This window comes from Neophocaena asiaeorientalis, unplaced genomic scaffold (genome assembly GCF_003031525.2).
Source record: "Neophocaena asiaeorientalis asiaeorientalis breed wild unplaced genomic scaffold, Neophocaena_asiaeorientalis_V1.1 scaffold78, whole genome shotgun sequence".
In the NCBI taxonomy this organism is placed as follows: Eukaryota; Metazoa; Chordata; class Mammalia; order Artiodactyla; family Phocoenidae; genus Neophocaena; species Neophocaena asiaeorientalis.
Window position 1 is genome coordinate 10,149,078 of NW_020175018.1, and position 14,518 is coordinate 10,163,595.

Genomic DNA, 14,518 nt, shown 5'->3' on the forward strand with positions numbered 1-14,518 from the left:
ACTACTGCACTAGCACCTACATAGCTTAGCAGAGACTACTGGTAAAAGCTGACTCAGTGCAGGCCTCAGCTATGGATGTTCTCTGAGAAGATCTCTGCCAAAGGATCCACAAGATCTTTGTGTCATGACCACAGCTGGGCAAGTCCTGCAAAGATCTATCATCTAAGGGCTGCTATAAAAGGGGACAGGGGAGCCTGGAGGCCTACAAGAAAGTGGCAGACTCCTTCCCCTGAATCCAGTTATGTCCCGGCAATGAAGGTGGCAGCATCTGATCAAAGCACCAAGTTCTCAGAAGGGAACGGGAAACAATCCAGCAGGTTGTTTTTTCTTCATTTCTGTACCTGCTCCCTGTTACAAACAAACAAATAAGGCCCTCGTGATGTTTTAAGGTCTTGCTTTACTGGCCTCACTGGAAATCAGTGACAGTGGTGCTTTGACAGCATTACTGTCAGTCAGCTGTTGACGAGGACAGAGAGGAAGGGCTGGGTCTCTGTGGTGGAGTGAAAAGTCAGAGCAGCACCACCTCTAACTATGGAACCTGGACAAATTACTTACACTCAGAACCTCGACGACATTAACTGCAAAATAAGCACAACTCTCCCTATGTCCTTCATCACTGAGAGGACTTAATGAGGTGACAATTTGTTGCAAACGCCTAGCAGAACTCTGAACAAATGCTAGTTTCATTCCTTCTCTACTCTACGTATAGAACGTTCACCTGGCCACTCCAAATACACACATGAAAGACATGATACTTTTGTGAAACTGATTCAATTAGATAAATACCTTCAGCTTCTTTAGTTCAAGTTGGTGATGTTGTAGAGAATGTTCACATTCATTCTTACTTTCTTTAAGGCCTGCATTTTCTTGCTCCAGCTCTCTCTGCAAATTGAGAAAAGTATGTATAAAAGAAAAGGTCTTTACCATATTTCCCCTGAGCACAGTCCTATCTCTTTGACATGGAACCTTTAAAAATGCCCCCCTTCCTTTTGTTGCCACTGCAGGGGTGGGAGATGAGAATGGGGATTGGGGTGAGGAAGGGAGAGTCACCCTCCTCACGAGAACTAAGGCACTTGATTCTGAAGCCTATGGAACAAGGAGGGGGACCAGGGAAGGGAGAAGCCATTAAGGATGAACAGTATACATTTTAGAAAGGCAGTGGGAAGCCGCTGATGGGACTGGTCAGGAAGCACCAGGAAGTCCATGTGCAGCCCAAGGAAAAAGAAAACCCATTTGTTCAGGGTTTTTATAAAAAGCAGCCTTTTAACATCCAGTCTCATGAGCAGGTGTTTTGGTGAAAGATAAAAACTGCTCCAAAAAGTGGTTCCCTACTTCAGAGGAGGGCTGGTCTTCTTCCCATCAAACAACTTGGCAGCCGAGCCACACGGGAACGTGGTGCTCCCGTGCCCGGCCCCTCTCCTTTCCTCACTCACCACCTTCCGCTCCGCGGCCGCATGGTCGGCTGCCCGAGCTTTCTCCAGGGCAGAGAGCTGGGCCTCCAGTGCGTGGATCTGCTCTGTGCACTGCTGCTCCAGAGCGAGGACCTGCTGCTGTGCACAGCTGCTCTCCTTGTTTGCGGAGGCCTGAGGGGGTAGCAGAGGACAGTTATTCGTGGTGACAATGGGGGCTTTATTCTGTCCCTCGGTGACCCAAAGATGAGTGTCCAATAGAAACAACTCTCCTTCCTGACCTCCACCCTGGTTGCCGCTGAGGTCCCCTGGCCTGCCTAGGAGCTGGAATCTGGGATTGGTCTTGGTTCTGGGGGGACAGCTCTGGGCACCAGCCAGTCCTAAGACACAGCCCTCCTTCACTCTACTCATTGCTGCCCTCTATGGATGAGGCTTTTCCCTGGGGAGGCACATAACACAGTGATGAAGAACAAGGGCTTTGACCTAGGAAAGATGTGGGTTCAGCCATTTACTAGCTGGGAGACCTTGGGCTAGTGATCTGATCGCCTTTCTGAGCCTGCTTCCTCTGGAGAATAAGGGTAACAGTACAGGCTCTTAGGTCTGCTGCAAGGACTAAATTAAAATACATGCAGGGCTTCCCTGGTGGCGCAGTGGTTGAGAGTCCGCCTGCCGATGCAGGGGACACGCGTTCGTGCCCCGGTCCGGGAAGATCCCACATGCTGCGGAGCGGCTCGACCGGTGAGCCATGGCCGCTGAGCCTGCGCGTCCGGAGCCTGTGCTCCACAATGGGAGAGGCCACAACAGTGAGAGGCCCGCGTACCGCAAAAAAAAAAAAAAAAAAAAAAAAAAAATACATGCAGAGTACTTAGCAGACACGGCAAACAGGCAACAAATGCCGTTTTTATTTCTCGAGTTTCAAGCTCAACACCTGACCTGGCGCTGTGACTACCGGCCAAGCCCTTGCCATCTTCTCCCCAGAGCCTGGAGCTGTTCTCCACAGCCCCGGCTGCAAGGTGAGGTTTGAACGCCAGTGGAGACACCACCGCTAACAGTCCCAGAACTAGGCTGGGCTGTCTAGCCCATCACCATCTCTCTGGGTAACTCAGACACTCTAGCAGGTCCTGACTCCCTCTACCTGCACTGCCTATCTGCCCACAACTGTATCTAAGGTCAGGTCCAGATACCATTCCAGAATTTGGGAGTGAGTTTGGGGACCTACAAAGGAATAAAGGGAAAAAGCATCAAGGGCCTAGAACACAGCAGTCACAATACCCACTTACAAGCTCCTGAATCTGAGCTTCCTGAGCTGCCACAATGTCACTGCTCTGTTTTAGCTTCTCCTCAGATGCCTGCAGGCTCTGCTCTAGTTCTTTCACCTGAGGGGGGAAAGAGAAGCATCCTTTCGTTCAAAAGAAGTAGCAACAAAATGGCTTTTAAAATCAAATCTATTTAAATCATAAAACAGGTTCATTAAAGAAAAATTTTTACTTACAAAAGAAGAAAGATGCTCGTAAGTCTACCATTATAAAACACTATCATTCTAATATAGCTTCTTACAGGCTATTTTTATGACTTTTGTTTCTTTCTTTTATTACAACTTCGTATACAATTCTAGTAAAACTTTGTATTTTTCCTCCTTGCTCAAATTTCCTTCTATGCTTCCACGCAGTCTTCAGACCTTAGATTATTTCCTTAAAGGATGTTTCATAATTTCCTGAACTGCTGCTTACTGTTTTCCATTTTGCACATAAAATAATGCAGCAGTTGACATCTTCATGCAAAAAGTGTTGATCTGGTTTGAATCACTTGATTAGGACAGATTCCCAGAAGTGGAATTACTGCTCATGATACAAACTTGCGTTTCCCTCATCCCACAATTAATGATCCAGTCTGACTGTGTACTTGGCACTGCACTAGGACACGAGGCCAGCACAGCGGACAGGATGACACACTGCCTAGCACTGAGCTAGACATGGTTCTTCAATATGGCTTTTTCATCTGACTCAAGCTAACTTTGCCAATTTCTCTTTTAAAGTCCTCTTGTTTGCTGAATAAGGTTTGCCCTGGGGAACTTTATTATTAAAACACAAGCTCATGGAAGGTTGCAGCTTTGTCAATGAAAGGTAGGTACCAAATGAGAAAAAGAGTATTTTTAGGTCTCATGGTTTCTCAGGTATGTTCACAGGTAAGTTTTAACTGAAACAACCCCATGAGAACAGTGTGAGTACTTCCACAGAGAAGAACAGTAATGTTACTTGCTCATGATCACAAATTTTATTAGTGGTAGGGCCACGACTGAAACCTAGCTTTTATTTATTTTTTTTTAAATAGGTCTTTATTGGAGTATACTTGCTTCACAATACTGTGTTAGTTTCTGTTTCCCATCAAAGTGAATCAGCCATATGTATCCATATGTCCCCATATCCCCTCCCTCTTGAGACTCCCTCCCATCCTCCCTATCCCACCCCTCTAGGTTACCACAAAGCACCAAGCTGATCTCCCTGCGCTATGCTGCTGCTTCCCACTAGCTACCTGCTTTATATTCAGTAGTGTATATTTGTCGATGCTACTCTCACTTTGCCCCATCTTCCCCCTCCCATCCCATGTCCTCAAGTCCATTCTCTATGTCTACATCTTTATTCCTGCCCTGCAACTAGGTTCATCAGTACCTTTTTTTTTTTTTGATTCCATATATATGCGTTAGCATATGGCATTTGTTTTTCTCTTTCTGACTTACTTCACTCTGTATGACAGACTCTAGGTCCATCCACCTCACTACAAATAACTCAATTTCTTTTCTTTTTATGGCTAATATTCCATTGTATATATGTGCCACATCTTCTTTATCCATTCATCTGTCGATGGACATTTAGGTTAGTTCCATGTCCTGGCTATTGTAAATAGTGCTGCAATGAACATTGTGGTACAAGTCTCCTTTTGAATTACAGTTTTCTCAGGGTATATGCCTAGTATCGGGATTGCTGGGTCATATGGTAATTCTATTTTTAGTTTTTTAAGGAACCTCCATACTGTTCTCCATGGTGGCTGTATCAATTTACATTTCCCCCAACAGTGCAAGAGGGTTCCCTTTTCACCACACCCTCTCCAGCATTTACTGTTTCTAGATTTTTTGATAATGGCCACTCTGACCGGCATGAGGTGATACCTCATTGTAGTTTTGATTTGCATTTCTCTAGTAATTAGTGATGCGGAGCAGCTTTTCATGTGCTTCCTGGCCATCTGTATGTCTTCTTTGGTGAAATGTCTATTTAGGTCTTCCACCCATTTTTTAATTGGATTGTTTGTTTTTTTGATACTGAGCTCCACGAGCTGTTTGTATATTTTGGAGATTAATCTTTTGTCTGTTGTTTCATTTGTAAATATTTTCCTGCATTCTGAGGGCTGTATTTTTGTCTTGTTTATGGTGAAACCTAGCTTTTTGAACTGCTGGGTTCAGTAAGTATCTATGCAAGTCCCAGTTTGCAGGCAGAACTCAAGAAAGATTCAGATCCTCAAAAGGTTATGCACAGAGTTATTATATGACCCAGCAACTCTACTCCTAGGAATATACCCAAGAGAAATGAAAGTATAAGCCCACACAAAAACCTTGTTCATACATTAATGTTCGCTGTAGCATTATTCACAACCACCACAAGGTGGAAACAACCCAAATGTCCATGGACAAATGAATGGATAAACAAAATGTGATAGATGTACAATGGAATAAAAGTCTTAAAAAGGCTTATTCAACCTTAAAAAGGAGTGAAATTCTGAAACATGCTATAATGTGAATGAACCTTGAAGACATTATGCTCAGTGAAGTAAGCCAGACACAAAAAGACAAATACCATATGATTCCACTAATATGAGGTACCTAGGATCATCAAATTCATAAAAACAGAAAGTAGAATGGTGGTTGCCAGGGGCTGGGGAGAGGAGAGAATGGGGAGTTATTGTTTTAATTGGCACAGTTTCTGTTTGAGAAGATGAAAAAGTTCTAGAAATGGATGGTGGTAATGGTTGCATAACAACGTGAATGTACTTTATGCCGGTGTACACCTAGAAATGGATGAAATGGTAAATTTTATGTTATGTGTATTTTCCTACAATAAAAGAATGGATATTCAGAAACAGAACTGAATTATAATAAAGCAAAGCTGTATTTAGAGAAAAATATAGCTTTATATATATTTATCAAGAAACAAGAAAGATTAAAAAAATAAGCTAAGCATTTGCTATGGTCTGAATGTTTACGTCCCTCCAAAATTCATATATTGAAATCCTAATGTCTGACATGATGGTGTTAGGATGTGAGGTGTCTGGGAGGTACTTAGGTTATGAGGGTGGAGCTATCATGAATGGGATTAGTGTTCTTATAGGCGGCCCCACAGAGATCCCTTGCCACTTCTACCACTTCACACTCATTAAACTGGCAAGAAGGCTGAGAAATGCCAATGCTAGAAAAGACAGAGATGCAGCGATAGGAACTCTCATGCATGCTGGGCGAGTAGAGCCAGGTGCAAGCCTTCTGGGAACATTCCTGCCCTACTGAGTCACATTGAGTCATACGCACTTGCTATCCTTCTTAAGGCAAAAGGGACAAGGATGTTCACCGCAGTGTAATTTGTGGTGACAGAACGAAGGCAATCTGGATATCTAGCATCTAGTAGACAACTATAAAGTATAGTAGGTAAGAACAACGAAGTGGACACAGAAGATGGAGCAGTTGAAAGTAACAAAAAAGACATATGTACAGTTGTATCATTTACTTAAATCAACACACAGACACACAAAACAATGTCACCAGTTTTAAGGTTATCCAACAATAAAAGGGTCTCTATTAACCACATTAGAGTGGTTTCCTATGGGAAGGAGGGGAATGGGGATAAAGGGAATAAACAGAGAAGAGAACAACTTGCTGTGGAACAATGATGGTAATGTGGCAAGAATGAAGAAAACGACTACCTCAGTTCTCTACAAGTAAGATCCGAAAGAGAGTCCCTTTGGAAGAAAACCTCTGACCCAAGGGGATTCTCAGCCACAACCACATCATCCAACCAGGGCACCACCCAGACACAGGAACCACTGGGAGTGAGGTCAGTACCCGAGTCTCCAGGCTGTCAGTGGCATTGGCCTGGCTGCTTCTGGCTGCCAAGAGCTGCTGTCTGGTATCCTCCAAATTCTGCTCAGCAAGTGTTTTCTGTAAGTTGAAAGAAGAGTAAAAGAAAATAGTCATTTCTCCATTGAATAAATATTTACTGACATCTACACCATACTTCGATTTGTGCGAGGCACGAGGGACAAAAGTACGCACCAAAAAACCCAAAACAGTTAACAGAGATAAAATTCACATATCATAAAGTATACATATAAAGTATACATAAAGTATAAATTTGACCTTGAGGCTGGGGCAAAAACTAACCAAAAAAGTATATAATAGAGTGTAATGGTGTCCACAAAGGAGCAGCACAGAGCAGGAGATCCTCACTGCCTCAGGAAACTAGGAGGCTTCATTCTTCACAGGTGGCCAGGGCCCAAGGGAGCACCCAGGCAGAGGGATGACACTAGAGGTATGAAACAGCTGGAGGTATCTGGGGAGCTAACAGCTTGCCAAAAGTCAAGGTGATGATGGGTTCAGGTCATGAAACAAGACTAGAACGTTAAGCAAAGGGCCAGATTATGAGAAAAGCTTTTTATGCTACAGAAGGAAGTTTGAACTTAATTCTGTAGCAAATATTTTTCAAAGTGGAGTCATCCAAACACTTGCATTAGACTCATCTGGGTGGGTGGAGGAGTTTTTAAGTTTGAGGCCTTTTCCAGGCCTACTAAAATCAGAATTTCTGAGGGTAGGGCAGGACACACACACACACACACACACACACACGTATATATATATATATATATATATATACACACACACACACATGCATATATATATATATATTTCTTTTTCTCCCCCAGATTTTTGGCTTGCAAGATCTCAGTTTCCTGACCAGGGATTGAACCTGGGCCACTGCAGTAAAAGTGCTGATTCCTAACCACTGGACTGCCAGGGAATTCCCTAGAAATGTATACTTCAAACAAACTCACCAAGTAACTCCTATGCACACTAAACTTTATAACAATGATGATGGCACAATAATGATCTTAATGTTAATAGCTGAAATATATTGAGACCCCATGATGTGCTAATTCTAATCATTTCCCAATAACAATTCTATGTGTTTGATACAGTTTTAACCCTATTTTACAGAGGGGGAAGAAAACACAAAAAGATTAAGTTACTTGCTCTAAGTCAAAAATTAGTAAGTAGAAGAGGTAAAGTGCAAACCTAGGGAGCCTGGTTCTAGAAATCCATCTATACCTTAGAAACCACGTTATACTCACTATAGACTGTAGGGTAATTGTGGAAGCTCCTTATGGGAGTGATATAGTCAGAAATGTTGTTTGGAAAGATGAGTTTAGTGGTGACGTGGAAGACTGTGTTAGAGGGTGCAGGAGAGACTGATGTTGTGTAGGCTAGTCTGGAGACTTCTAACACAGACTAGGCCAGAGTGGCTGGAAACCTGAAGTACAGCAGTGGCAGTGGAGATGGACACATTTAGTTGAAACTGACTGAAGACAGAAAGTGAGGGGCTAATCTAGGCCCAAGGCTTGGGTTTTGTCACCTCTGTCATGTAGGAGAGAGCAGAATGTGGGCAGACGACAAGCAAGTTCACCTACACCACTGGGCTAGAGGCCAGCTGGCTCAACTGCCTCCTTCGGCTAAGGAGCGTCCACTTGCTGCCCAAAGCAATTCTCGCTCACGCCAAAGGCAGATGGTAACTACTTTCCTTGGCCAATGTAAAGTACAATGGGTAGGGAAGGAAAGCAGGGCAGTAAGACAACAACCCAAATGGCGTAAATCACTAGGTGGGGTTTATCAGTGATCAGGATGCCACTCCTTCACATGCATCTCTGAACAAAGTGCTCCCTTTCCTTCAGGAAAACGTCACACACAGGCAACATGATGCTGATTTTACCATAAGCAGAACAATCAAAAGTTGGAGGGAGTGATCTTTTCACCAAGCTCTTTGAAGACTCTCTGGCTCTGAAACTCTAGGATTTTATGAAATCTCCAGTGTTACCACGGCCCTCCCAACACTGGCCAGCCCAAAGGGAGCTAGCTACCTCTTTTAGAAGTTCCTGCACATGTTCTTCCCCTGATAAGTTCTGCTCCAGTCTCTTCTCCAAGGATGCAACCTTCTCCTGCAAATGTGTGATGAGTTTTTCTTTCTCTTGAGTTTCAGCAGTGGCCTGCAGGTGAAAGCAGAGATTACATTACACTGTCTCTCTCCCTCCCTTCCTGTATCCTCTAGAATCACCATGTTTCTCTGAAATTCTGTTTCCAACTGCATCCTAGAAGAACATACAGCCAGGAGATCTTCCCTGAAAATGGAACAGAGAATATATGAGATCAGAACCCGACACTACTCAGGTATCTGTTTCAGGCCTATTGCAGCAAGCAGCAAACGCTCCCAAATTTAAGCACCTGGCAATTCGGGAAGGAAGAATGCTACTACGTCTGTGGAATCTAGCCAGGACCCTGCGAAGATGTTCCTCCTCTCTAAAATATCCCCTGTGTCGTCATGATCTACTAGCTAAAGGAATGCTCCCCCTCCCACTCTCATCAAGCATAGGTTTAATCCTATTAATCCAGAGGCCAACAGGACCTACAACTTTACACCAGATGCCAAGAACCAGCAGAGGTAATTCCACTGAAGAAGCTCCCAGCCAGCCCTACAGTGACCTACAGAACAATACACCTGGAAACGTGTGACTGGATGAAGCAGTCATGATGCCAGTGTAGCTGCCTTAAGGCTGAAGACAGAACTGAAACAAACAATGGTATTCACCCTGGCTCACAGGACAGGGAGCACCTCTGAATCACAGCAGCACCTTACACCATGGCCCCAGATCACCAGCTGCCCACTTATTTATTTCAGTCTACCTCTTTAGCAGTGATGGTAGTGGTGGCAGTGGTGGGTTGGGACTACATTTGTTCCTTTCACAACTGTCAATCTCCAAATGCTGCTCAACATCAAAGCTGAGGATCCAGAATCCTTTGAATATACAATTTCTTAGCTCACAGAGGTCCTTACATCCACTGAACATGCCCATTCTCCACTCAAAATAAGGTCGCAAGGCATCAACATTTCATTGTGAAGACTTGAACCTCCTCACAAATACTGTGCTTCCTCAAATTCCCTCACCTTATGATCTGCTGCTCCATCTCAAGCCACAGACTTTCATGTTTAGCTTGCAACCCAGCCAGTTTTCTCCTCAGAATAAGATGTAGCTACTTGGGCCTAGGATTTTGGGAAGAAGCACTTGCCATTCTGAATTCTCACAGGGGTGGAAACATATATAGTGGAGGAGAAGTCTGAAGAATGGATTCAAGATCACATAATTCGGGCTTCCCTGGTGGCGCAATGGTTAAGAATCCACCTGCCAATGCAAGGGACACGGGTTCGAGCCCCGGTCCGGGAAGATCCCACATGCCGCGCAGCAACTAAGCCCATGCGCCACAACTACTGAGCCTGCGCTCTAGAGCCTGCGAGCCACAACTACTGAAGCCCGCATGCCTAGAGCCCATGCTCCACAACAAGAGAAGCCACTGCAATGAGAAGCCCGCTCACCACAACGAAGGGTAGCCCCCGCTCATTGCAACTAGAGGAAGCCCGCATGCAGCAACGAAGACCCAACGCAGCCAAAAATAAATAAATAATAATTTAAAAAGATAACATAATTCAAAAACTTTTATCAAGCCTATACTCTATGTGTTGTCTCTAGGGATATAATCAGCTATAGTTACTGACCCATAGAAGCATGGAGGCTGGTGGTAAAAAGAGATATACACACAGTTAATTATAAAACAATACAATCATGCTGTAACAGAGAGACATGCAAGGTGCTATGAGATATCAGAGGCAGAAAGGACTAATGGGGGCAATCAGATCAGGCCTCCTAAGCAGGCAAGTCCAGGTGGAAGGTGGGGGAGAGGAACAAGCTTTCTGGGTAAACGGTAGCATGTGTAAAGGGGTAAACAGACAAGTTCAACATGACCAGGGGGCTGGGTGAAGAGGAAAGAAGCAGTGAAGACAACTGCCAAGTCTGTGGCTCAGATGCCTGGATGAATGGTAACATTACGCAAAGCAGAGAATACAGGAGGGAGAGGTAGTCTGATAGGAAAGAAAAAAGTTTTGGCCCAGCTGACCCATCTTTAATGGGTCTCTTACTAATAAGGTTGATAACAGTAATAATTACGATAGCATGGTGCAGGAGCAGCTACAGTTTGAGAAGCATGTGCAAGCTCATCCTCTAGTCCTTACAACCACCCTTCACTGTGTCCATTTACAGGGAAATTGAAGCTTAGGGACTACTAGCCCAACAGCACACACCTTGGTGACAGAATAAGGATTCAAACCCAAGCCTTCTTGACCCAAAGCCTGTACTCCTTATATTACACATCAGTATGAACTTGAGAGATACATGTGACCCTTTCCAGTAACAACCAAGAGAACAAACAAGTCTTCTATAAGTCACCATGTTGGGCAGAGTCAGGAACAGAAGAATCAGTTGCCAATTTCCATTTAGTTTTCTTGTGTACCATATCCCACATAGAGCAACTCCCCACACTCTAGCTGTTTTACTTCAAGCCCTCAGCACCTAATGTGCTATAGCTAACACCATACTTAATGGTGAGAAACTCAAAGATTTTCCCACTAAGATCAGGTACAAGGCAAGGATGTCCCCTCTCACTACTCCTTTTCAACATCATCTGGAAGTTCTTGCTAATGCAATAAGGCAAGAAAAGGAAATAAAAGGAATGGAAGGCTTCCCTGGTGGCACAGTGGTTAAGAATCCGCCTGCCAATGCAGGGGACATGGATTCAAGTCCTGGTCCAGGAAGATCCCACATGCCATGGAGCAACTGAGTCTGTGCACCACAACTACTGAGCCTGCACTCTAGAGCCTGCGAGCCACAACTACTGAGCTCGTGTGCCACAACTACTGAAGCCCATGCACCTAGAGCCCGTGCTCTGCAACAAGAGAAGCCACCGCAATGAGAAGCCCGCAAACTGCAACCAAGAGTAGACCTTGCTCGCCACAACTAGAGAAAGCCTGCGTGCAGCAATGAAGACCCAACACAGCCAAATAAATAAATAAATAATAAATAAATAAACCTTTTTGGAAAAAATTATAGAACCTTATTGAGAGTCATTTTTAAAGAAACAGTAACACTGAATATCTAGAGAGACAGACACTGTGTTCTTGGATAAGAAAACTCACATGATAAAGTAATCAATGTTCTGCAAATGCATCTTCAGAGTCAATGCAATTCCAATCAATATCCCACCAGGTGTGTGTTTGTTTGTTTGTTTATTTATTTAAGGCTGTGTGCAGGCTTTCTCTAGTTGTGGCGAGTGGGGGCTACTCCTCATTGCGGTGTGCAGGCTTCTCATTGCAGCGGCTTCTCTCGTTGCGGAGCACGGGCTCCAGGCACGTGGGCTTCAGTAGGTGTGGCTCACAGGCTCTAGAGCGCAGGTTCAGTAGTTGTGGCGCACAGGCTTAGTTAGTTGCTCCATGGCATGTGGGATCTTCCCAGACCAGGGCTTGAACCCACGTCCCCTTCATCTTTTCCAATTTTTCCTGGAGACGTCCGCAGCCTGGACAATATCAACAGATACTCTCTTCCCTCTGGCATCTGGTTTGGTTCAAGGTTGCATTTGGGCAGGTGATGGTGCTGGAGGCTGTGAAGTCCACGATCAAGGTGCCAGCATGGTCACCTCTGGTGAAGGCTCATTTCCTAGTTCATAGCTGGCACTTCTTTCCGTGTCCTCACCTGGTGGAGAGGCTAATGGTCTTTCTGGAGCCTCTCCACCAGGTTTTTTAAGGTGCCTGACAAGTTGTTCTGTGGAAGAGCAATAGGCCAACGATATTCAAAATACTCCTGAAAAAGAACTAGGTACGGAGACTTGTCTCGTCAGACACCAGGACTTATCCCAATACTGCAGCTAGTAAGGCAATGCTTAGTATTGCGCAAATACCACAGGTGCATACACCCCGAGGTCCAGGCGTGGCTCCATGTACAAATGGAAAACTGAATCATGATAAAGCTGGCATTGCAGATCAGTGAGAAGACAGATTTTTCAATAAATGGTACTAAAACAATTAAAATAAAAATAAGACACAGATCCCTTTCTCACACCAAAATCACATTTCAGGTATGTTAAAGACTTGAAAATAAAGTCAAGACTCTAAAATTTTCAGATAATAATGTTATGATTCCAAGTGAGGAAAGGTTTTTTTAAAGAGACAAAGTATAAATTTAAAGGAAAATAATAAATTCAACTATACTAAAATGAAGAGCATATGTTCAACAGAAGAAAACATAAAGAGTGTGAAGGCAAGCCCAAACTGGGAGAACACATTTGCAACCCACATAACTGACCAAGGAACATGATAGCCAGGATATATATAAAGAACTCTGACGATTAGTGAGAAAAAGACAGAAAATGTAATAGAAAATGGGCCAAAGATTTGAACCAGCACTTCACAGAAGAGCACGAATGACTGATAAACATATGAAAATATGCTGAACTTCATTAATAATCTGGGAAAAGCAAATTAAAATCATGGTGAGAGGGAATTCCCTGGTGGTCCAGTGGTTAGGACTCTGCGTTTTCACTGCCGAGGACCCAGGTTCAATCCCTGTTCGGGGAACTAAAATTCTGCAAGCCATGCAGCGTGGCCAAAAAAAAAAAAAAAACCATGGTGAGAAAAGATTTCGCATTCAACAGATTGGCAAAAATTAAAAGTCTGACAATATATCACCTTGTCAAGGAAGCAGAGGAACCCAAATTCTTATACACTGCTGGTGAATGTTTGTAAATTACTACAACTACTATGGAAAAACTGGGCATTACCTAGTAAAGTTGAAAAGTACAAATCTTTTGACCCAAACTTTTCACATCTCAAATATACCCTACAGTTAACTCATTCACAGGCAGACAAAAGTTCACAGCAGCCTCGTTTGTAAAAGCAAAAACCAGAAATACCTTAATGCCCACTGTCAATAAAATGGATAAATGAATTTTAGTAACTTCATACTACACAGTTGAGAAAAGATTAAATGATAGAGGCATGTGTCCATATGAATGTGTCTCAGAATACAACCTTGAGCACAGAAAGGTAGCATTAGAAGAATACCTACAGCACTTCATTTATATAATGTTAACAAGCATGATAAATGAAAGAAGCTACTGTTTAGGGATAAAATTATAAAGCGAAGCTAGGAAGTGGAGTAATTTCTAGATAAGCTTACTTAAGGTAAAAAGAATGTGATGGAAGAGTAAAGGGCACACCAGGAATCTCAAAGGTAAACATACTGTTCTTTTTCTTAACCTGTGGGGTAGTAGCTACATGGCAGTTCATTAGCTTGTTACACTATTTACCTTACTTATGTTTCATAAATATTATTTCATATCTACTCAATATTAACAAGGACAACAAAGAAAAGGACTCTAAACTCATCATCTTTATGAGAAAACTGACCTTCCTTTAGTGCTATCTTAGCCTGATGACTGACAGCATCAGCCACTCAGGTGCTTAAGCCAGAAACCCAGAAATCACCCCAAACACCTTTCCTCTTGCTCCTCTCCTGTATTTACCACATTACCAAGTGGGTCCGTCTCCTCACGATTTCTTAAATTTGTCTCCTCCCCCATCATTTCCACCCCGACTCTTGTCAAAGTCACCGTCTAATGCCTGCACAACTGCAATAGCCTCCTAACTGGAAACCCTTTCAATGTTTCCTCTAACAGCCAGAGTAATCCTCTCCCTCACTCTGTGTTACCCTTCCAGCCTTCTTCCACTTCCCTGAAGGCGCTACTCCCTTTACTGCCTCAGTTTCTGGGTTTATTGTTCATACTATTTCCTATTTAAAATTCTCTACCATCATTCCTACCCTCACAAGCTTCAGTAGTTTATCTCAGTTCAAGTGTTACTTCCTCAAGGAAAGTGTTCTATGACTCCAACGCTAGATCTGATTTGATGCCCTCTTACAGG

The 14,518-nt window shown here is 43.5% G+C and overlaps 1 protein-coding gene across 1 annotated transcript in view; it reads right to left on the bottom strand.

Annotated features, from left to right (window-relative positions):
- The window catches only part of GOLGA1 (golgin A1), a 49,782-nt gene that overhangs the window by 17,690 nt on the left and 17,574 nt on the right, over positions 1 to 14,518 (bottom strand). Inside the window, exons 11-15 of the mRNA XM_024762498.1 lie at positions 8,580 to 8,705; positions 6,514 to 6,609; positions 2,690 to 2,785; positions 1,434 to 1,583; positions 787 to 882 (exon numbers count right to left, since the gene is read on the bottom strand). Coding sequence (XP_024618266.1) covers positions 787 to 882; positions 1,434 to 1,583; positions 2,690 to 2,785; positions 6,514 to 6,609; positions 8,580 to 8,705 — 564 coding nt within the window. The remainder of the gene's footprint in view (positions 1 to 786; positions 883 to 1,433; positions 1,584 to 2,689; positions 2,786 to 6,513; positions 6,610 to 8,579; positions 8,706 to 14,518) is intronic.